The sequence below is a fragment of the Corvus hawaiiensis genome, chromosome 1 (genome assembly GCF_020740725.1).
Source record: "Corvus hawaiiensis isolate bCorHaw1 chromosome 1, bCorHaw1.pri.cur, whole genome shotgun sequence".
Lineage (NCBI taxonomy): Eukaryota > Metazoa > Chordata > Aves > Passeriformes > Corvidae > Corvus > Corvus hawaiiensis.
This window is the reverse complement of record NC_063213.1, coordinates 85,240,556-85,265,355: the sequence shown is the minus strand read 5'-3', so window position 1 is coordinate 85,265,355 and position 24,800 is coordinate 85,240,556. Positions and strand designations below refer to the sequence as shown.

The 24,800-nt window shown below is 40.6% G+C and overlaps 2 protein-coding genes across 6 annotated transcripts in view; both read right to left on the bottom strand.

Annotated features, from left to right (window-relative positions):
- The window catches only part of ABCA13 (ATP binding cassette subfamily A member 13), a 175,497-nt gene extending 169,994 nt beyond the window's left edge, over positions 1 to 5,503 (bottom strand). The window contains exons 1-2 of the mRNA XM_048321455.1: positions 5,265 to 5,503; positions 775 to 868 (exon numbers count right to left, since the gene is read on the bottom strand). Coding sequence (XP_048177412.1) covers positions 775 to 868; positions 5,265 to 5,333 — 163 coding nt within the window. The 5' untranslated portion in view covers positions 5,334 to 5,503. The remainder of the gene's footprint in view (positions 1 to 774; positions 869 to 5,264) is intronic.
- A 7,322-nt stretch (positions 5,504 to 12,825) lies between these two features.
- On the bottom strand, positions 12,826 to 24,509 carry UPP1 (uridine phosphorylase 1). Of its 5 annotated transcripts, none has more exons than XM_048312305.1 (8): positions 24,407 to 24,509; positions 21,870 to 21,935; positions 18,929 to 19,046; positions 18,271 to 18,429; positions 17,142 to 17,256; positions 16,477 to 16,686; positions 14,898 to 15,044; positions 12,826 to 13,498 (listed from the first exon to the last, which is right to left on the bottom strand). In XM_048312305.1, the coding sequence occupies exons 2-8, from the start codon at positions 21,920 to 21,922 to the stop codon at positions 13,359 to 13,361; spliced, it is 942 nt and encodes a 313-aa protein (XP_048168262.1). In that variant the 5' UTR covers positions 21,923 to 21,935; positions 24,407 to 24,509; the 3' UTR covers positions 12,826 to 13,358. The 5 variants fall into 5 exon arrangements, with proteins under 5 accessions (XP_048168262.1, XP_048168290.1, XP_048168281.1 ...); XM_048312333.1 differs by lacking the exon at positions 24,407 to 24,509 and adding an exon at positions 24,061 to 24,247; XM_048312324.1 differs by lacking the exon at positions 24,407 to 24,509 and adding an exon at positions 22,289 to 22,967.
- Between the last annotated feature and the right edge of the window lie 291 nt (positions 24,510 to 24,800).

Below are 24,800 nucleotides of genomic sequence, written 5' to 3'. Positions count from 1 at the left end.
TGACATTATTACAGTATCAGGTGCTTGCCAGCCTCTCTGCCCAATATCATGTGACTTGGATTAGAATACAGACTCCTTCACAAAGTAGTATTTCCTCTTTTCTCACAGGCTTTCCTAAGATGAAGGAACTGATATTCAGCAATGTCTGAACATACATCAATCAAGACTGTCTAAACATCCACTTTTCCATATCTCTGGAATTATCCATATCTCTCCATAAAGGAAATGTATATAGTGCAGGTTAGATTCTCTCCAGATATTTCACTCTACAGGCCTACAATTCTTTTAGCAAACTGATTTTTTTTAATGCAGCTAAAGCTGGTGTATCCCCATTTACTGACATTGGTGAATAACGGAATAAAAAAATGAATAGATTAAAATATCATAAATAATTATTTTCTAAATGAAGTTATAGTTGGACAAGACAAAAGCAAAAAGATTCACTTTGTCTAATCGTAAATATCTACCTCTCAGCCAGTCATCTAAACACCATTACTCAATAGAAAGCAATAAATACAACTAAAACCCAAGTAATCTGCCTTACTCCAAAGTTGATGTATGACTTGTCTTGAAAATAAAATCTTAAACTTTGTATCTCTTTTCCACTTAAATACAGCTTGCACAGATCTATAGTTGGACAAGATTTAACCCCACTGTAGGACTCTTTCCTTTGACTCTACTACATTTATCCCCTTCTAGGATACTTTTAGTGTTTGCTAAATACTTCTACAAGCAGAGACAATCAAAACAGAACACAGATGAAACAAAACATACAGTTTTCCTTGTATTTTGGGGGCTCCTGGAAGCGGATGGCCGCTAGAATCAGGAAAAGTACACATGGCCACAGTATTTCAGTGAGAGAGAGGACCTGAAAAAGGAAATCAAAAACATCATCAAGTCTATAGAGCATGGGGCTTGGGAACAAATCATAAAAATTCATATGTCTTTCAATTTAAATAAAAACATTAAATATCCTCTCTACAACTATTTAAGGAAAAACAAGATCATTAAAACAAATTAACTACTGACACTTCTATTTGAAATCCTTATAACTTTGTGAAATATATCTCAGAACAGAAAAGTAGTTTTCATTTAAATTTATAGTGTTTGTAAATACTTTCCTCAGGTCAAGACAGTGGTGAGGTGATGACAATGACCTTCAATTCTCCCATACCTGAGCCTCCTAAGAAGCCAGCAGCATTCTGCACCTTGCTGCAATTCCTCATGCTCCCCTGAGCCCTTCGTGGTGGCATACCTCCTTGTCCTTCCCTGGATCCCCAGCTGCTGCCATTACACCCTTTCTGTCATCTGCAGTCAATGCTCTCCAAAAGCCATCTTCATCATCTCCAGGAGAGAAGACCAAATGAGACCAAGCTAACAGGCCAAATGGGATATCATCCAGTGCTCCCATTTCCAGGGCCACAATGACAAGGCACACAAGGTGATGTGCTGCAGGACTCTGATTCTGAGCGTGCCTTCTCTGAGCAAATTGCACATACACAGTGCATGTTCACACCTCTGCAGAGAAGGCACAAACTCCCAAACAGATTGGAAGAAAGAAAAAAACACAAAGAAAAGCAATTGTCTCAGTTTACAGCAGCAGAAAGGAAGAAGCTGCCATTCAGCCAAGTTTCAAAAGACTTCTAGAATCACTGGTAACAGCATTAGGAAAGTGTGAATAGGGCACACAGTAGAAATGACAGCCATGCTGGAGGTCTTCCATTAGAGGCTGTTAACTTCTCTGGAGCATGCTGGGGATTTTCTTTCTGAACTGCCAGAGCTGAACCAAATCCCATCACAGAAGAGATTGGGCATGTCAGAAAAATGCCTAAGAACCATAACATAATGCTTAAAAACAAAATCCAGTGGCAGAGTCTTCCATGTGAAGAAGGACATCTGTGCTGAACATGAGACAAGGAACTAAAGGTTTCCTGAAATTTAGGGAAATCACCATTTATCTAAACTGATCACACTCAAAACCGTACAGGAGCCAACCTAATAAAAGTGAGGATGGTGCTTTCAATCTTTCAGGGATCAGCAAGGGCCGGCTACTCCCCAGGGTGCAGGGATCTGTGCATAACAGTGTCACCCAGCAGGGTGGGGGACCCATCCCAGGCACCCTAGAAGGGGAACAGGACAGGCCCTGCTATCACAGCCAGCCTCAAGCCAGAGTCCAGATCCTCAGTCAGTGTCACAGCAGGCCAAGCCAAACAGTGGCCAAGCACAAGGGCTGAGCTGAAGAGAGGTATCCCTCTGACTTCTCCCAGGCAGGAGCGGAGGGCACAGAAGCCCCATTTTGGCTGGGCCTTGGGCCCCAGCGAGGCTGCTCAGAGCCATTAAACTTAGCAGAGGCCCAGGGCCCTGGCAGCATCCTCCCCTCCTTGGCATATTCATCCCCATTTCTCCCCTCTGGGGTCAGATGGAGGGTCTTGCTGTGGAGCAGAGCCATTGCTGAAGAGTATCTGTGGGCTGTCTGCGGGGAATGGAGCCAGGCACAGCACCTGAGGGAAGGGGCACTGCAGAACAGACTTGGAGGGGATGTCACCAGCCTGCCCAGGAGAGGCTGGAAAGGGTCCGGCTGTCCCTGGGGGCACACACCTCCACCCACGGTCAGTGGGTGGGGGAAGGTCCCACAAGAAGTTCAGGGGAGCGGTGGGAGACCAGGGCTTGGGGGGATTATAGAGGAAGGCCCTGGACAGCTGCAGGCTGGACTCCCTGGTGCCACCTCAGGGCTCAGGGCAAGCCCAGCTGGCAGCCAGGGCACAGCACCAGCCAGCTGCCCCGTGAAGGGTGGGAAGCCTGACAGGATGCCAGGGCAGCAGAGCCCTTGTCAGGAAAAGCCTGACTGGCAGTGCCCCAGCAAGGCAACAGGCTCTGCTGGGAGCCTGGATCTCCAGGCAAGCCAGGGCTAAGGCTGAGCCAGGAAGCCAGCCCGCAGCGAGGGTCAAACACAGCCCTGCCACCTCTGGCACAGTCCATGGGAGGAGGGTACAGCTTGGACAAAGACTGCTGCTCCTGCTGGCACGAATTTGGGATAAGAAGAAGAACTGAGAAGGCAGCTGCAGAGGCAACAACGGGTTGGAGGACTCAATGAACCACCAGCATGCTGCAGACATTAAGCATGCAAAACTGATCTTAATGAGTAAGTTATTTGTGGTAAACATGGGAAAGTAATGCTGCTGTATAGGGCTTACTTGTGTTCAAATAGGAAAAGTGTTCACAGAAGGTGCAAAGAAAGAGCATTTGCGAGATTGCAGGATTGCAGTTCTTGCACAGCTGCTTTGCCCAGGCACTGAGGGGAACTGGAACCTGTGAGCTCATGACATTCAGGGGAGATGCACCTGGGAGGAATGGTGAGTTTTGGTAACAGAGATTTAGGACCCAGCTGATTTTAATTTCAATTGTCCTCAAAACTTAAGGCATAAGAATTTGGGAATCACATTTCATCCTTTACCTAGCAACAAATTTGGATGGCAATAAAAGTTATTTAAACAATAGTTAAGAAATGCAGCAATGGAAAATTTGCGTGGTAGTGTGTATCTCCCGCGCTTCTAGAATCTGTAGTTCTGAAGTAAAAGCTTCTGAAAACAGAAATGGGAATGTGTCTTTGGCACTACTGCAATTTCAAACTCCAACAACACTCCAAACGTACAAAAGAACCTGTTTTGCCTTTGAACCATGATGATAAAAGGTGTTGATGCCAATCTGAATTTCAGTCAAAAGACCTGTTCCTTACAGAACTCTTACATCTGTCACAGCCCCTTCACCCTTCACTGTGTAATATCAGCTAATGCCACACGGCACTCATGACACTCTGTTAGTTCAACAGCCCTCACTTGTCTTCCAGCCCTAACTGCTGACAAATAACCATGACGAGAAAATTGTCTTATACAGACAGATCTACGTGATATAAAACAGAGCTGAAGCACATCAGATCTTTCAGGAGGTACTTCTCCAGATTCACAGGGGTCTGACCACCTCTGCATAGGTGGATGACCCACCTGGATATCTCCTCCAGTAACTGCAGATGGAGCACCTTCACAGCTCAGTGTTTGCACAACAGCACACAAGGAGGTTTTGCAAGTTCCCCAGGGCAGCTTCTGCCTCTCAACAAACAGAGTTAAGTTTGCTTTGGATCACCCTTGTAATTCCTGATTTGGAGAAGTCTGTGTCTCAGTGAGTTCTCTATTCAAGAAATCTACCATTTAGGCAAACCTAAAACTTACATGAATTTTGTCCTTCAGAAATATATGAGGGAACGCTACACAGAGCAAAAGGAGAAATACATCCACATGCAGGAAAACAGGAGACACTGAGAAGCCACTTGATGCACACTGATTGAACATACAGAAATGTTAAGGCATGGAGAAGAATATGACCAACAGCATCCTTCCCCCAGAAATATATTTTGTATTAAAAAACATCACTTTCAGTAATTTGGAGAAGAAATTCCTCTCTAAGTCACAATTTTATTGAGGCTAACTATTTCTGAAACTGAAAGCTGTGTGTTTATTTAATTGAAATAATCCTATCCAAAGAAGCCAGCATGCTTCACTGCAAATCCCCACATCATTACAGACAAGTGAAATCTGTGTGAAACTATTAATTGGAGTGACTTTTTTTTTCCACAAAAATGTTCTCTCACTTGAGAAAATTCATTTCCTTTTATCCTAAAAAATTGTTTCAATCACAGTAAAGGTGAATGACATCTCATATCTAATTTTCATCATTTTAATTTTGACTTCTGTTTAAGTAGCTGCCACATTGTTTTGCATACTAGAATTTGAAAGGTTAAATTAGGCTTTGGAGAGCAGATAAGAAAGGAAATTTAGAAGTTTATACAGTTTTAATACACAATACATTCCTTGTATCTAGACTTTGATCACAGTCCTGCAAGCTTTCTTACATTACCTATAAGCACCTGTAATGTGAAGAAAATTTATTTTCCCCCTTGCCACTGCTACCAGCACTGGTAGTATCTAATGTTAATTAAAAGATAAGCTGTGGTTGTTCAAAACTTTTATGAGATTTCTGTTTCATTTGCAAACTGGGGAGCATTGCTGCATTCAGCTGTTCTAGAATTAAAACAACACATTGTTCTCTACTTGTGTTTTCAGAAATTCGGCGACCAAAGGCAAAACAAGAACCACTTGCAGCCAGCCTGTCCTTAACAATCTGCAGTGAAAAGGGAAATCAATAGACACACTCTTTCCAACAGATACTAAAAAATTTAAATTATTCCTTTTTTCATCATTTCCACTCACCGGTTGCCTCACACGGCAGAGCCAATTTTTCCAAAACAGAGCCTTGAATTGGTGTACAGCGTGCCCCATATCTTCTTTTCTCTCCTTCGTCCACTTGCAGAGTGACTTCTTAGGGACTTTCTAACTCAGAATCATCTCACCAAGCAGTCCAAACATATTATTCAGAAGCTGATTAATTCCAGCACTAGAGAATAGTGCAAGAGATTTGCCTGCTTCCTGAGAAAAGATGAGATTATGTTTCTGCCTCTTGTTTTGCTGTCGTTGAGGAATCTCATCTTTCTGTTTTTCTCCTCAGTGCAATGAACAGTAAGGGGATGGGTTTATGTAAATGCCTTCAGGCTGCTTTACTCCACAGCATACATTCTGCACTTGCACTTGTTTCTACTTTTCTGGAATAAAAAATGAATGCAAACAAGGGGGAGGGAGGGAAGAATATGTTACACACATTCACACATTCGTCTTTTTCCAAAGTTTTATGACTTTCTGTCACTCTAGTGTTTATGTCAGTTTGTTTGCAGATGCTTATATTTTTGAAAAAAAAAAAAAGTAAAGAATAGTAGGAAAATAAATAGGAAAATAACACTGTTTTACCATATAGCCCTAAAAATGTCAGTATGCTTCTAGAAGATCCTTATAAGTACACATCTAGCACTGTAGTGGTCCTATTGCATCATCATATGACTGTTGAATTTTCTCTTATGGAGGGTGTATGTTTGACATTTCATTCTCCTTTACCTACACAGAGGTGGAATACTCCAACAATAGAAAACTATGTAAAACTATGTAAAACTATAATTAATTGCCACATGCCGCCTGGGATGAAAATCAGTCTTACAGCAGCACTTCCTTCAGCAAAGAGGTGGGAGAGCAATTCCTTCTGCAGAAGGGGAGCCTGTGCAGACCTGTGGTAGCAGAACCACTGGGAGACCCAGCAGGAGTCTGGTGGTGGCAGAGGATGACCACCCTACCAACCAGGAGTGCCACTGTGAGCACAGTGAATGATGTTTCACAAATGAATTGCCTAAGAATCTGATCCCCAGAAGTTCTCTCTATGGTCAAGAGAAACACATAATCAGTCTTTATGTAAGGTAATTCAAACCACCTAGAATCTGACTCATGATTCACGCACACACGTAGGACAGCATGATGCCTGAACAAATATTCTTTATTTCTTATTATTGCTGAGTAAATTCCATCATTGCACTTTCTGCAAATGTATTCCTACTGAATGAAAGACACGTCCTAATATTCATAGCTTTTTTTCCCCATGAAGAGTAAAATCCCCTAAAATATAAAAACTTTTTGGATACAGAAGTCATCAAAGAGGAATCCAACTTCCATCAGATTTAAGCCAAGGCAGCAATTTCAAAAGTTAATAAATCTGCTTCTTCTGCAGTGAACAACTGCACATCTGTAGGTCAAATCAGTTGTGCCAGTTTCCATGGGATGAGGATCAGCTAGTGTTGAGTGCCTTAGCTTCACTTTCCCAGGCTTTGGATTTGCATCACCCAGAAGCAGTTTTGCCCTTCAGAGGATGTTGTAAGCTTAGTTACTCCACTTCCTGGGAAACTGACCGATTAGTCTGTTAAAATGTCTCTATTTGAAACAGTGCAAATTTCTGTTTTAATTTTTACCTTTTCCATGGGTTCAAGGAATAAAGAAAAAAACAGACTAAGTGTCATGAATTAATAATTCATAGATTTGACATATTGGTCAAAATCACCTCCCAAAAAGCAGAAAACACAGATGAAGTCATGGCAGAATACATCTAGCTAAACACCTTTATTTCTCACATATGGTAGGATTTACTTTTATAGTCTCTGCTCTGAGACTGAAAAATTACTGAAGTAATCATTTATTTCAAATAGAAATGTGGAAGTCCTCAGGACATACTAAAAAACTAAATAGTTTAATGTTTACCTGAATGATGTTAAGCACATATGTACCTCTGAGGCAGGATTAACTAATACCTCAACAAGGAGCTCCACTTCACACTTGGATGGCACTTCTGCTTTTAGTCAAGCAGTGATAAAATCCTTGCTACTTCAGAGTATGGACAGTCATTTTTCTCACTAGGATCAAAGGTGACATTCTGAGACAGCAGTGATGCAGATTCTGTGCACAGTGGAAGTATGCATTTTTAAAAAAATTTTTTCAGAAACTGAAATTGAAATACTGTTAATTGTTAATATGTGTGGGATCACACAGCCATCCTGGAATGCCAGGGAGCAGAATCTATAGAATGTGATTTGTAGGAAATTATAAATTACTCAGCAGAATGAATTACAAGCAATTACTTATCAAAGCAACTGATATGGAAGACAGTTCCTGTCTGTAAGTGTGTGAGATAAAGCAGCTTGCATGAGCCATTTGCCAAATTATTTTGAACAAGTTTTTCTGCAAAATCTCTGCTCATCCAACTGTGATGTGTTTAATTTATTACGCTCTATATAATTACATTTTCACAAATGTGGCTTCTATTTTTTAATGCTGAACAGATTTTCATGGTAACAGGAACTAACTATTTTGTATGCAATTAGTGTCCAGTAGTAATTAACTACAGACTCCCCATTTTACTATATAAGACACTCAATAGACAAACACCTTTCACCATCAAGTTATTGATGACTTCATTTGTCCTCTTACTTCATTATATATTCCCATAGAAATTCATTCTTGCCTAGTTTGCTGTCCTCCAGTAGCAGACCTGTTTTTTTCTAGAATGAAATTTAGGAAACTAAGAGATATCCCATGAACATTCCACTAAGAACAATCGCTGCAGTGACATTCTGGGAAATTACTTCTAGAAGTAATTTTAGAAGATACAGATTTTATGAGATTGATAGTATTATTTTGAATGTCACAGAAATAGGAGAATTATTAAATCAAACCATCACCCCCATCCCCAAACCAAACCCTTGGCAGAAAAGATAATATGAAAATGAAGCACAGAAGTGGGAAAATCAAAGGAGTGCTGAATATTTTTAGAAAGACGTATCAGTTATATTGCTGCCATCCTGGAAGCTCTTTTGAATCCCTAGGTTTCATCAGGACAGCATCAAGCAGTATCCTGTGCAAGTACCAGCCTTAAATATCTATATTAACTACATAATTATTTCATATAAAACATTCATATTGTATATGTATGAAACATTTCATATAAACAACAGGTAATAAATATATTAACTGAATGCTTTCAGGGCTCCTAGACAAAGCGGCTGTAGTCAACACCAACATCTTGAGTATTGAAGGGCAAATTAGAAAGCCGTGGATTTCATCATGTGCTCCACTCACTTCTTCTGGAATGGCAAAAAAAGAGGCTCAGAATTGGGTCTTTGAGTAAGGAAAAGACAGAGTGACCTGCCCTTTTCTGCTTCTGCTTAGCTTTAGGAGGCTTTGCCACAGTTTTAAGTTAAAACTTTACTTTTATAATGTACAAAATCACTGGGGCTGGAAAGGCATCCTGCTGCCAGCATCCAGCTCTGGTTTTAAAACTTGACTGCTTTATATCATACCATCAACACGCCACGTCTAGCCTACAGCTTTAATACAATGTAATTAAGTACGCTGGCAAGCACTTTCAAAGAAACATAATTTTATATGTTAAATAGGTTAGAGCCTGGGAGCCAAAAATACTATTTGGTATAGACAGGAATGCAGTCAAATCATGTGAGAATATGGCTGGGAATCTGGCAAACTAGCCTATTTTCCTATCACCACCCAGCACTTCTTTCACAAGCTTTATTGAGTGATCACAAAGTTTTCCTTTTAACATTCATAGGAGTACTTCTTGTAAATATTTACATGGGCCAGACGTGTGTTCAGACGAAGTGCCTGCAGGATGACATCAGTTAGTAGCATCTTTCCTGGGAGACACTTCCTGTGTGCAAAGTTAGGGCCTGATGAAAAATACTAGTTGTGGGCAAGGTCAAATAATAGGGCTGATTAAAATGGAGCTGTGTGTTAAACCAACAAAACAGACCCAATCTCCCAAGGAGGCTGGTAGTTTGTTTGAGCTTCTGGGGAGCTCTAGGAAGTTTACCCTTGCAAAATGACAGGCTGATAGTAAATTGAAAATTTTCTCACAGTTACAAACTCAGTGCCAATAAGAAGCATCTGGAATCAGACTCATGTGTCGTGTAAAACCAGCTCTTGTCTGTCTTTTGCTGCTGCTTCATTTTGTTTGTAGCCCAAGCAAAAGCACTGTACCTTTCAGCATTATTCTTTCTTCTATTATTGTACCTCAGAGTTTCAGATTTAATGTTGCTCTGTTCAGTGACCTCCTTTCTCTTCAACAGAAGACTTTTTGGACTTGTAATTTAATCCACACCCTGGAGTATAATATTAAATGGTATTTTAGAAAGATAAAACATGACTCTTAGCCACTGAAAGACTGAGAAACTTTCAGGGAAAGCAAACCTCAACATCTTGTAGCAAACCATAATAGTGACATCAAATCACACGATTGTGCCTTCTTGTAATCAGTTGTTGCATGCAGATCCAATCCCCAAAACCATTTGCTGCTTTGGTTTCTTTCACCTGTCTTGTCAATAGAAATTAAAAACATCCCTGATTCAACCATATAAACATTTTATTTAGGGGTATATATTGAAATCCAGACTTGAAAAAATCCAGTTCTGTTACACAATGCACTGAAAATCCTTTACAAAGAAGAATGTTAAAAAAGAAAATGTTGCTTATTACATGTATATATTTTCAAGAAATACTGAAATTATCAAACTATTTCACTTGGTTTTTAAAGGACAGATAAAACCATTTGTGTAACCACTTCTGGACATGGGTCATTCCAAAATGTTCCTTTTCAAGATTTCTCACACCTCCCATTAAAGAAAATCCTTCTCTGAAATGTATCAAGATGCCAAAAATAAAAATCCACTCCTTCAAATCACTATCTGAGATACTGCACTTTTTACGTCTCTTGCAAATATAAAACTATTGCATTATAGCCTGTCTCCATTGTGATCTCAACCATTTCTTTAACAAAATGGTAGAAATAGGCCAGAACACCATTGGCAGAAACCATTTTTTTCTCTCCCTTCCTGCTTCCACTCTATTCATATCTTCTACCTTCCTTCTTTTCTTTTATCCCTTCTGATCCCTGGATTAAATTTATTGTATAGTGTTTTGCAAGGAATAGGATGGCACAGAGAACCATAGCAGGCCCTTAATTTGAAATGGGTTTCTGGAGTTTGCAGGATTTGTCAGTCTACCAGGAGACGCAGCACTATGTAATATTGAACATATATATAATACCATATATGTTTTCTAAAAACATCACCACTCCAAATCTTGATTCATTTTCTACAGAAAGAATGTGAATGACTAATATTGAACAATGGACTTGCATATAAAACCTGTGAATATTGTATAACTCTCTGTAAAACCTACAGGAAGGTAACCTCCTGGCCGGATGCACACAAGTGACTCATTTCTTTATCTCCCTGTCCAGTTGCAGTCATAAGGGAAAATACAATTGTTCTTATCAGGGTAACATTCTGGCAAGTTTCCTCTGAAGTTAGGAAAGGTACTTTATTGCATGTCAGATGCGTCTGTAGAGCTGCCTCTTGCATTAGGAATACAGCATCAGAGGACGGGGAACAGCAGAAGCAGGAGGATACTTGGTATCCTTTGAACTTTAATTTTAAGCTTTCATATACCCCTTTACCCCATCTGGTGGGAAGAACAGAATTAAAATATTTTAGCAGAAAGAAATGTACAGTGTCCTAAGGAACAGTGGGAAGGAGGAAGGACATACTGGTAAAAGGTGAATGGCTCATCTTTCAGGGGCTTCTTCCAGGGTCTTGGCTATTGATTCAATACAATAGTTGCCTCACACCATGAATGCATGACCCTCAGCTCCAGCTCAGCCAGGCCAAAAGACCATTTATATTTTAGCATCTAGCATGTAAGAGTTTTCACATTAGTGCTCAAAATAGAAGTGCCTACATTTTATGACTGTAAATACAAAAGCTTTGTAGTTTCAGTTGAGAGCACACATTGCTAAAATAATTTAAGAAATTCTTTTTAACAAGTTTCCAGATTCTTGCTGTCCTTCGTTTAAAAAGACAAATCCCATCATTTTAGATTCATACCCCCAGGACAACAGAAGTCCTGTAGTAGTAATATGTAATATGCTTCCCCAGAACTTCAGAGTCACATTAGGTGTTTGTTTTCTAGGTAAACCATATTTTCTTCTCTTCATCTACTTCTTATTAAGTATTTCTTAGACAACAGCGGACTGTCTCCTCCAAAACCATACTGGTCAGTTTGGTATAAGCTTTCCTTCACCATAGAGTGCAGTACCCACTGAAGTGATCTCGTTTTTATCTCCTTGTTACTGTTTCAAGAACAGGACCTTGAAGATGTGTTTTGTTGCTTGTTTCCCAAAGGACCTCACAGACTTCATGCAATGCCTAGGCAAAAACCAGGCATAGTTAAACACTGAATTTTGTTGTTGTTGTTGTTTGTTTTGTTTTTTTTTTAATAAGGGAGAAACAGTTTAAGCAAAACGTGGAGCCATTCCCACCTCCCTCCTTCCCTTAAGCTTAGGGAAAAAAAGGTTTTCTCTGAAAACTTACATTCACTGTATATCCTGAGCATAAATGAGAAATTGTGGGTTTAAAATTAAAAGAAGACTAAGTAGTAAATTTCTAAAAGTTACTAATATGTTTTCCAACTGAAAAATTCATCAAATTTAAGGAGACTGATTCTCATTATAGTTTTCTGTTCATGAGTCACCCTTCCTTGTTTAACGTTTTCATCGCATTGCTTCCAGTCTCTGCCACTTGGTGAATGTGCCTACTACTAACATCACTCTCTTATAGTTCTAACACTTGTGTTTGTTAGCAGCATTGCAGACTACAATCCTCACAAAGAAAATCTCATTTTGCTGGGTCAGCGACAGCTGTTCTGAGAGCTTATTCAGAGCTTTTTGACCCGTGACCCCTGCTAGGACTGGACCCTCCCCCACTGCAGTAGAAAGAAGGAAAGGAAAAAAAAAGAAAAGAAAAAGAGATAAACACATTTTCTTTAACTGACCACGTATTTACATTTGAACCACAGCAGCAAAGCAGCAATAAGTATGATTTTAAAAAAACCCAAACACTTAGGCCAATATTAGTGGAAAAAACTGCAATTGCAGAAGAGGTTTTGATGGCATGTACCACGAAAAGGTATTTTCCAGTTCTTCAGAAGAACTGGGAACCATTGCAACAGTGTGTGTTACATGCTGAGAATAGAGATGAATACCAATTTAAAAAAAAAGAAACAAAGTAAAGGAAGGGGGGAAAAAAAGGGCTACCATAATACAGGCCTGTGAACATGCTGTGCTTCTCCTGAATGCCTTCAGTTCCTGCTCATAAGCAGAAGCCTTCAGCAAAAGATTGCTAGTACTTCAATGCAAAATTATTTAATGCATAAATATTTCCTGGGTATTGATTCAATTCTTTAGTTAAAATATTGTTGGATCAATATCTAGGCAGTACAGATATTCAACAGCTCAGTGTCAAGTCCTTAATGCTTAGAAAATTCAGTCCCACACTTTGCAATTTCATGAAATTTTAATATATGAAAATAGTATTGTTTATTTGTCAAAGTCTGAAAAAAAATAAACTGCATTCACTTTACGTTTTCTTTACAAGTGAAGCAACAAAGACAATTATAAATTACACAATGTTTTTATAACAACAAGAAAATGATTAGCAGTTTTAAGTTAATTTGCTGGTATGCACATACTTGGCAATAAAGTTTGATTTTCTCTCTAGTTTTTCTTTTAGAGCAGGGATAAACAAAGCTTTTTCATGTATTATCACAGGCTTGTCCTTTACAACAGGTCCCATTTCCAATTTACAGAAATGTGAGTTTTATATCCAGCAATGCATAACTAAGCAAAACTTAACTGACGTCCATTCAGCACATTCAGTTCCCAAAGAACAGTGACATAAATTATTAACTTCCACTGACACGGAATGTTGTGAGATATTCTGAGGCAAAAGACCCGTAATGCACAGCAGTCATACTGATGACTGGATCTGTACAAAGGCCTTCTCCTTCTCTAAAACAAAGATGGATATTTCACACTTTCCCAAGACTTTTCTTAATGAAATATCCCACTAACTTCTGTGGCCTCTGCTGGTACTCCACAAGGATATCATGTGAGCTGGTGATCTGATCCCCTTCAAGCCGATTCAGAAGAGTGACACACACTACGGCAGCTAGAAATTAAGAGACAGCATGAGTTAGGAATGACACTCTTGCATTTACAGTCCAAAAGCATAAACATTTGAACAAGAGAAAACAAATCCCAAAAAAGGGTGTGCGGTATCATAAGATGCTAGGGGACAAGCATGCTGTGGATGATACAAGGTAGAAATAGTTTAAGAGAACTGATTGCTACATTAATAAAGCCAGAGCTCTCAGGCAGCTGCAGATACTTATGGTTATATCGTGATTCTTATGTTTTCCTTGATAGGAAGCATATGTCACAAGTAGCCAGGACCTGACTGGTAGGAAGTGTCCCTACACACTGTTCTAGAAGACGTAGTCACAGGCCTCCACTGAGTGCCTGTGCTGTAGGTGCCATCCCTCAGGAAGCAGTAGATAAGCTGCCTCCACATTCATGGACAGGGAAGAACACTGTAAGCACATGAGGACCTCAAGGATCATCTCAGGTTCATCTGCTGCCTTTCAGTACTCAGATCCCCAAAGGCAAAATCCATCCTTTCACTCAAACTTAGGTCTATCACTCAACCTTATCACTCTGCTCTGTCTGGGCTTTCTGCCAGTGACAATTTGCAGAGCACAAACAGTAAATACGCATTACAGACATACAAAGCAGAGACAGCAAAAGGCCTCCTGACTGGCTCAGGGATAGTACTGGTTGGGTTTTTAATCCCTTTCAAGTCAGTAAGAGCTGAGGATGTTTGATACAACCATTGGCCTTTTTGCTTATATGTCTTCATTTTGTCCTCCTTGAGCTTAAAGGAATTTGAGAAACATCAGTTTATTCCTTGCTAAGGAAAGTGAGAGAAGACAGTTAATATGGTAAGAAGAAAGACACTGTATTACATTACTTGTAACTTCTCTTTTTTACGTAGCTTGTGTAAAAAAAAATTAAAACTCATTTTATGATTTGGAATGGTTTATTCATGGTGCTACTAAAAATCCTCAACTGTTTAAGAATCATAGTCTTAAGTCTACAGAAAATAATTATATGTTCCATTTGATGTGAAAGTATAGAAACTGAGCATAGTTTTATGTATAATTATCTGAGAATCACCTGATTTCTTAAACTAAGCAGTTGCTTTCTATAAACTTCAAAAGCTAACTGGAGAAAACAAATTAATGCCATAGGGTAATTAGGTACTTTAATGATTTACATGGTTGCCATGGACTGGAATAGGAAATGACAGAAGTAAACTGCGTAAAAACTACATAAGGAAGTTTGATAAGTTGTGACACAAATCAAACAATTGCAGCAACAAAGTTATAAGCAGAAATATTACATATATATATATATGCAGAAGGTATGTTAACATTCAGCTGTAGTTTTTAGCCACAAACCCCCTGCAATACAGAAAATTTCCTATAGCTTGGGTAAAGTGACTACTTTACCTTTGACATCACTGAGATTACACATAGCAGCAAATACAGAAGACTCCATCTCGATGTTTCTGACACCAGAATCATAAGCATTCTTCAAATATTGCAGTTTTTCTTCTTCATCATATAAGCAGATTGCACCATCCAACCTGCCCTGTCCTAGAAAATAATTTTGTGGAAGATTTCAGAGTGATGGCGTCACAGAGCAAATTCAGTTTTGAAAACACCCAGTTATTACAGTTTCCTCCATGCAGTGTTCAGCTTTTACTACTACTCTTTATTTCTGTGCACAAGACAAATAGGAAAAAGTGATTCTTAGCTACTGCTAGAGCTTCTACATATTACTTGTATTTCTCATAATGTGAAACATGGCAATTTAATTGGTCTTCTTCAGCTTCAATTCTCAAATTCATAGACAGAAAAATGTACATAGTAGATTCCCACATGTACAGCAAGCATCAAAATTCCACAAGAAACTTTAAGTTGTATGGAAGTGCTTCATTTTTAATATGTTTAATCACTGTCTAAAAAAACTACCAGGGTTGAAAGTGCTTTCCTGTTTCTGCCTTAAAAGGATGAACATTTTATTACTCACAGAGCTTCTAAGGTAAGAGATGAAGAATCTCTTAAGCTAACTAGCTAACATTATTGTAAATTTTTGAGAAAATTTTAATTCAAGTTATTCAAGAATAACACCTACAGACAAGACAGCAGCAGCTTATGTGCAGTAGAGTTAAATTACACTGTATTTTACTCAGTATCTTCTTGGGTTTGGGAGATTTACTTGTAAATTGATGCCCTTGATCCTGTTCTCAGCTTTTGCTGTATGAGTTTAAAACATCCCTTACACTTTTTTTTAGTATTGCTTGCACCTGTGGATGGTGCCTGAGACACATGAACTGCAGCTTGCTCCTGTGCAAGCTGGAGCACTATGATGGAGATCATTTGTCACCTACTCAGCAACAGACAAAGTGGGATCAGGTGCCACTTACACTCTGTACTCACAAGGTTTGAAAGATGTTTCTGAATGAACATCTAGATTTGGGAGAAAAGCACCTAAATGTCTGTAATTTATCCAAAACAGACCTTGCAAGTTTGCGCCTCCTACATAGCAGCACTGACACAACTCAGCAAAATAGTATCTTCGGCTGTCTGATCACTGCTTTGCTCAAAAATGAAACAAGTTCCAACCCTTCTTTTAGAAAATATTTACTTTAGGTACTTAACCAGTGCAAAGAAACCCAACCCTAAACCAGTCACAAATAATTCTCACTCCTCTAATCCCCTAGGATGCTTCAGTAAATCACATAAATTTTGTGACAAATATACCTGACTGGTACATGGGAAGTGTATAGTAGACTATATGTATTTCAGAGGATCTGTTAAAGCTGGGGAAAAATCTCCACAAAATTAAAAGTTTGATACAGCAAACTGCTAAGAACAATTCTTGATTTTATGTAGATGAAAAATAGGTTTTGATTGGTGAGACAAGCCAGAGTACGGAATGACATCTCTTAATGTTAATATATTAATCAATATTTCCCTATTGCTGCTTACCAATACTCTTCAGTTAGTCTACCGCCAGTCTTACCTTCATAGAAATCCAAAGTGCACATGGTGTTTCCAATGACTGTATTGAACTGACCGATTTCTTTACTGCACTGCATCAGTTCCTTAGCCAGCTGTTCATCCAGGTTAGTGCTGCGGATTACTGTCTTTCCCAGGACAACCTGTTCCAACTGAGGTTTGAAGGTGGCATCTACAGACTGCCTAGTTATAACCACTGAGCCTGGCTCCAGACCTGCAGCAAAAGGAAATAGATGTAGCTTCACAATGTAGTTAACAATTGGTTTCCAGATACATAAAACACACATCTTGACCCAACCTGCTTCTTTTAGAGGTGGCAATTTTGCCTCCGAATCCACCAAGAGAAATTTTTTGTCCATGTCTACCTGCTTCCATTTATTATTACAAATAATTTCTGAAAGAATGAAATTTTTCCTTTCTCACTTCTTTCTTATATTTTCTATACAGGACAGGAATGTCCTTCTTCTCATATTGTCAGATCTTTAAGTGCATTTTCCCCATGCAAAAGCAGAGGTTGCCTTTACTTTCAAAATTACAGAAGAAAAATTATGCATCTCCTGTGGAACACTGGTCTGACCGTTAATCTCTTACATGCAGAGAGATGCTTTACTCTCCTGCAAAGATACTTTGGCTTACAGAAAGAAAGAAAGAAATCAAGAGGGGAAATACCTATTCCACCAGAGGTGCCAATACGAATGATGGTTATGTCGGAACACTTGGCATGATACAACAGTTTGATCAGCTCATGCAACATGATAGAAATAGAAGGAATGCCCATACCATGCTGAAAAGAAAGCATAAATTAATATTCCACATTCACACAGACAACACAAAATACATACGGAAGGAGGAGCTGGGCATTATCTCCTTCCTGATACTGTTTTCCCAAATGCCACCTAACTCACTCCCACAAAAGCCCAACCTCTGGGCCTACAGAAAGATACTGAAAGGGCCTACAAGTAGACTTCCACTGGTTTTGGCAGACTGTGAATGAAATACAATATTTCTAAAAATCATGAATTACAGAACACTTACATTCTCAAAAGTATAAAGAGTGTCCTTTCCCAACAGCTGATTAATGCACTTCATCATGGAGCAATTCCTAAATACAAGAAAAACCCCACTCTGACTTTTCACTAACCTGAAGTGCTAACAAATAGTTAAGCTAATTTTTTTCAAAACACAGACATCGTGGTTTAGCCTTGATGTTCAGCACATAGAAGTCCACATTAGCTTGCACAATATTATGATAATTACAGCTCACAACAAAGGGTACAAAATAATGCTGCAGTTTTGCAATTGCAATTGAAGCATGTAATTCTATCTACAAATTAAAGCTAAGAATTTCTTTAAAATGCATACATGAGTTGGCAGCACCAGTCCCATGGAATGCTACTCTTAAGCACATTTGACAGTGCCATTGCAGATACATGGCTCTGGGAATGATACAGACATTTTTTCCAACACCCCACATGTGCCACATGACTTTTGTTCCCGATTATTCAGGGTACAGAACAGGGATGAGGCAACAGTAACTGCTCAAAAAATCTGTAAGGCCATTCCTGCAACACCTCAGTGGTACACTGAGGAAAAAGGATGCAAGAAGGAGCAAAGGCATTGGAGATTTTCCCTCTTACAAAAAAGGGCTAAAAAGGAATCCTTAATTAGCTGGCTGCACTATTTTGAGCAGCCTGATCCTCTCTGTGAAGCATTTAAAAGAAACATGCATTCAAACCTTCTACTTTGAACAGCATCAAAACTGAACTGCGTCCCGTGTCAGACAAGGGGAAGTACTCACACTGACGGACAAAACGGGCCCCACTTTGTACATCGCATAGCGGTCAGTGCCTGCACAGATGTTGGGATAGTCACAGCCAGCGCCTCCGAGACCCAGCTCCTCCGCAATGTACGCGATAAAAGCCTTCATCCGGGAAGGACTTCCTCCAACACACACAAACTGGGGTGGACAGTGGTCAGCAAAACAAAATCAAGTGCATGATTCCGTGTGTCAAAGAACATTCAAAGAACAACATGAGTATGCAAATGCCTTCAGTTAGCAGAAATTTATTCCCAGCTATGGTGCTCCTCATAATCATTCTAAAATGCCATGAAAAAGAATTATGGGAAAAAACTCCAGCTGCCTATATAGCACTCAAACGCCTTCATCCTGTTTAAACGAATGAAAGACAAATATTGACATGAAGACCCAACAAACAGAAGTTCTATCTGAATACTACAGCATCTACCTTTTCACTGGATGAAAAGGGACAGTCAAAAACAATTATCCCCAGCTTTTCTGGATACTACAAGTGACAAGAACCCACGAAATTCTTCCCCCTTTGCATGCACTCCTCAGTCGCCAGTAGGCTGACACATCTAGTCTTATTCTGAAGACAGCTACACTTTCACCTTCTGCAGAAAAGCTCAGGCTTGCTGAACAAAGCAAAGCATCTTACCTTTACATCCCCAAACAATGCTGGAAAATCATGGGTACCAGTCCCAAGAGCAAAATGATACAGGATGTCCTCTTTCATTTTCTCCAGGTGAGGGTTGCAGAGATGAATGAAATTCTCTCTGCCAAGACAGCAGCATTGTGAAACATACAGAATATATACAAACCCCTACACTGAACAGATAACAATTCTTCAAAGTCAAGCAGTCAGAAGTCGAGGAATGCCACATGTACAAATGCCTACACTACCTTATTTTACTTCCTTGTGCATTGTATTAAAGAAATCCTAAATTTCATAACTGCTTTATGTCTTATAAAGTATCACATATGACATTTCACATTCCATTCATTGCACAGGATGAAATTGCTGAAGAAAAGCCCAGATGTTCGGATGCACTTGCAACAGTGCAACCTTTATCTTAAACTGTGTTAAAGCTGTGAACCAGAGTGGGTCTTTATGGTGAGCACAACAACGGCAGCAGGTCCATGGAATATTCAGTAGACCACCTTACTACAAAGGCAATCCATAGCAAAGCTGAAAAGCAAACTTGACCTCCTTTTTGACTGAAACTCCATCAGCCACCCAAGAAGGATGAGATTATTTGGGCTTTATAGACAAGCACAAACTAGATTGTGGCAATTTCTCTTACTTTGTCATATGGATAGGAGAAAAAAAACCCTATGGCATAAAACTGATAACAAGGATACAGAGGATCTGAAATAGGAAAGGGGAAAGTGGAAATCTGAAGGAAGGAGAAAACCACTGAAGTGGAAAAAAATTCAAGAAAAAGAGAAAAGAGACGAAGCGGTAAAAAGAATTCATTTCTTCCTAAGTGCTTCTTGTAAAGAAATGATACCTCTTAAAAGAAAAACAAAAATTAATCTGTCTGAAGAGATGGGAAATGACAGGGCAAGGAGGGAAACCTCAACTACTTGGCCTGTGGGATCACCTTCATGGAAAATTCAATAGTGGACTCACTAACCAAGCTGAATGATTCATAAAACGTCTGCCTTCTGTGCTTGATGTCTTAAGTTCAGTTGAAACCAGTATGAAAGACTAGTCAATAAGCACAAGCTTAAGCAGAACACTGGCCAGTACTTCAAAGTAATTTCTGAGAGATGGAATCAAGCAGCAAATAGCTTCCAGACACAAGATGACTTAATAGCTTAATGGAGAATCACTGCAGGCACAGTATGGCTCAGCAAATTCAAACTGCTTTGTCAGAGGAGACAAACAAAAGAGTTCACCTGGACTTTATGCAAAAAATCATTAGGACAATTCAGGAACAACTCTGAAGCCTCAACAGAGGTGTTTAGCACTATTTTAGATGGTTTAGCTTATTTCATCTGCCTTCCAATGCCTCTCCAAAAAGGGAGAGCTTTCCCATACACCTTATCTGCCAGTCCTGTGCAGGATGAAGGAAGCCTACAGTGGCCAAGATGCCCATGCTGAGGTCACTGAATTGTTCCTCACAAAGCAAATAGTTACAACCCAAATATTCTGAGTATAGCAATTGCTTCTGTTCTTGATGGTCTCTCTCTAACATCATTAATTATCCAGTAACACATGCACAACCAAGGAAAAAGGTGTCATCCCAACCCACCCTATCTGTCCTTGGCCACTGCAGACAATCACCCTCAGCAAATGAAGGAGCTGCCCACCCAGGCAGCCAGTCCATTCATCCCTTCAGTAAGAATTCCCTTCCGTCTCCCATGGGCCCCATTTGCCTCTCTTTATACAAATCCTGCCTGAGGTGGAACCAAAGGCTTTGGCTGCCTTTGCTCTTCCTTCCAAGAGACCTGTTTGACTCTGGGAGAGCTAAAGAGCAGGTTTATGGCCCATCAGAAAGGTGTAGAAAACCTAGGAGTTTACCAGCTCATATTAGCAGAATTTCCAGGCTGCCTCCCCTGAATTTTATCTGTTCAGTTTTGTGGGACTCTCTACATTTATTCACTGGGTCATTCACAAATGCAGTCCCAATATCTGGCTGTGCTGATGTCCACTGGAGTGGTTGTTACATACAAATAGGACAGAATATGATTTGACATCATATTACCATCTATACTCAGGTGAGCAAAAAAATTTATTTCCTCCTTTATGAGAACACTGGCAACAAAAGCTTCTCTCCAGGAAATAAATCGTGAAAAGGCGAGGCCTCTATTAAAAGTGCAAGGAAATTCATGTGGTATGTGCCAACACCCCTGTCCTCATGCCTGGCCAAAACACAGCCTCCTTCCTCATCAATGGCTATATTCCACCCTTCTCATCCCACACCCCACCAACAGCGCTCTCCAACCCACCACCTCAACACAGTGAGGGGCTGTTACCAGCTTCCTCAGCTTATCTGCACATCTGATTGTAGACTTGGACCCCAGAGTAACATGAGCAATAAAAACTAGCATATTGTTATGTGTACATAGACCAATGCCATGGATTTACAGTAGAGGCAAAGTTTGCTTGAAAAAAATCTTTGGCATGCAAAGCTCAGGAGCAAAAAATTTATTTCCCTAAAGCTGTTGTAAAGCATCTACAACTTCTGAGGGTCTAAGTAAAACATGACTCTTAAGAATAAACAGGCAAGTAGCAGGTTTTAGTAAAATAAGCTTAAAGCAAGGATTAGAGAAACACATTGAAATATTTGTTTGAACTCTTGAAGCAGCAACCAAAGTCAACATTTCAGCAGCTCATTGGATTAAAATAAATTAATAAATAAAATTATTACCCTGCTCCGGAAAATTCACTGTTGAGAGAAGTTAAAATGGCTAACCAGTGAAGTCCTCTGTATAGGTGCAGTAAAGCAATAAAGCATCCATTTGTCAAAAGAGCTGCTGTTGGATACTTGGCATTATCATAAACCTTATCTTAAACTAAATGAGCATGTAATGAGTTTGGGGAGGAAGTTTAGGTGTTAACTTAGACAAAATAATTCATTTCTCAATCTTACTTTGAAGCCTGTCCATCATCAGTTTTCTTCTCGTTCGAGGAACCAGGAGCCATGTATGTTTTATACCTAGAATTACATTTAAAAAAATAAATAAGTTCATCAGAATAGTCCCATCTGTAAAGCTGGAAGCATTAAGAGAGAGAGAAACCTTCTGTATTGATGATAACTATCATGAATATTCAATTCCCCAAATAATCCAGCCACACTAGAGCTTTTACAGCTGGAGCAAAAGGAGCAAAAGGAGCATATACAATTTTTATGGCTGAGCATCACCACTTTCAAAGCCCTCAAGCCTAAATCAATCCCTTTCAACCCCCACCTCACCAGTACCTCTGTTCTGTGGTATGAACAGCAGCAGGTCCATGCACCACAGAGGGGCAAGTCTCATTGCTAACTAACTCACCCTCTTTCTTCCCTACCTCCCACACCAACAGCGACTGCCAAACCAGCTTCAGCCCCCTTCCACCTTTGGCTCTAGAAGGTCTCCAAAGCTCAGTTCAAGCTGTCAGACTCCTGAAACTCGAGTCCAGGAAGCATCTTACTCATAATATCCTCTTCATTAAACTCCTCCCACTGACCTTAAGAGCACTTCTTTCTCCAGTATAAAACAAGGAACACAAAACTAAAACATGACCTCAAAAAGCCACAGCTCTCCAGTTTATCATCTATCCTGAATACTTTTTTTTCTGATCCATTACCCTAACCTATATGTAAAACCTTCTCCTTTCTGCATTCTTCTTTACATCTAAATAGACAAATGTATCACTGAGGCTTTCATGCTGGTCCGAAGACAGAATTATAATTATAGTATGATTAATTTGTTATTATTTTCAGAAGTGACTAAGGCTACATGATGATGTTGGTACTTTCTGGGAATGCCCTTATGGGAAGTATTGAATCACAAAGTTTTTCTCTACCCTCCATTAAGAAGGGCCTGACAGCACAGACATTGTAACAGAGACAGGATTACACTACAAGGAAACAGGAAGAAATCGGTCCTGCAACAGAATTATAGCATAGGTGAATTTCTAAGGAAGTGAAGAACCAAACAAAATAAACAAGAGGTCTGCCTGTTAAAAGCCACTGAATACTGGAAATTTAATAAAATTTATAAGGACAATTAGTTTTCTTCATTTAAAACATTAACCTTTATTAAATAGACCCAAACTTCACATGTACTAGATACACTAAACATATTCAACCATCTATGCTCAAGGAGATGATGTATAAAAGTTGCATTTATAATCAACTACACTTCCTTATGGTGGTATGAAGTACAGTTAGCTACTACTGGGTATCGCCATTATATCACGTACATTACAGGAAAAATGCATTTCTCCCTACAGTGCCACGAGTCCTGGTAAAGAGGAGTTGGAAGTTAAGGAGAAATAGCAAAGTGATTTTTATATGGCAAGAAGAAAAATGGCTGCAAATAAACCAAGGATATTCATTCAGCTCTTGTTCACAGTATTAAGCACCCACATGATTTTTAAGTGGTTTTGGTTCTGTGATCCCCTAAAGTAATCACAGATGATATACTTCAAAAACCTGAGAACAAAGTTCTGACAGTCTAAAGGTCCAGCATACCCCCTCCAAGAGCACCCAGCTGGAGGTGTCTTGGCAGGAATTGAAGGAAGGAGCAAAGCAGAAGGCAGCTTTCCCATGGCAGACCCTGACAGCAGTCAGGTAGTAGCTGTCAAACAACCAGTTAATGTAAAACCACAAAACTGTCACACTAACTAAACGGAAATTTTTACAGACACATCAAAGGTTTCTGCAGTCTTCCTCAGCCAAAGTTAAAACTGATGCTCAACAATAATGTGCGCCCGGCAGGACTCAGATCAAGAAAGGGTGCGGCCTATTTTAATGTGTGTGCACTTTATAAAATGGTTTGGGTTTGAAGGGACATGAAAGATCACCTCGTTCCAAGCCCTCTGCCATGGGCAGGAACACCTTCCACTAGACTAGGTTGCTCAAAGCTCCATCCAGCCTGTCCTTTAACACTGCCAGGGATAGGGCATCCACAACTTCTCTGGGCAACCTGTTTCAGTGTCTCAGCATCCTCATAGTGAAGAATTTCTTCCTAGTATCTCATCTAAATCCAGACTGGTGCTTTGAAACCATGCAGAATCCACTATAATTGCCACCTCTCATTTCCCCCAGCCATCCGTCATTTTTGAAGAAAGCTCACAGTCAATGGTTTCTGCAGAGAAAAGCTCTTGTTCGGTGTTCATCCGTCATCAGGAAAAGCTGAAGTCTCTGTAAAATTGATACTACCCTGCTGGTCTCCTCGCTGCTGCCGGAGCGCTCCCCCGACCCCGCAGACAGAGCAAGCGGCCCCGTCCGCCCAGACGCCGCGGCACCGCCGAAACGAGCGCTGGACCGGACCGACGCCTGCCCCCACCACCACCCTTTCCCTGCCCACTCCCACGCCCGGGGTCCCGGCGACCGGGGGTGGGAGACACGGCGGGCACCCCACCATCCTGCCGGCAGCGGACCGCGGGCTGCCGGGGCGATGGGCAGGGCACGGTTCTCACCGGGGTCAGCAGGATCCGCCGCTGGGAAACCAGGAAAGCCGCTCGCTGTTCCCGGGCGGGCTGCCGGGCTCCCGGCAGAGCCGCCTCCCGCCAGCCGCGGCACCGCCCCGCCCCGGGCCCGGTTAACCCCCTGCGCGCCGGGGAGGCTGCGGGAAGCGCCGCGCTCCGGGGCGGGCACAGGGCGCGGCTGTGGCAGGGATGCCGGTGCCCGTGGGGAGCGGCAGCCACGCAGCCGGGCCTGCGGGAAGCGCGGGGCTCCGGGCGCTCGGCGGGACAGCTGCTGCCAGGGCACGGGCGCTCGGGAGGACCTTATCGTGGAGATACAGATACAGATATACAGATACAGATACACACGCAGGTGTCGGCACGCCGAGGAGGGCGGAGTCGGGTCGGT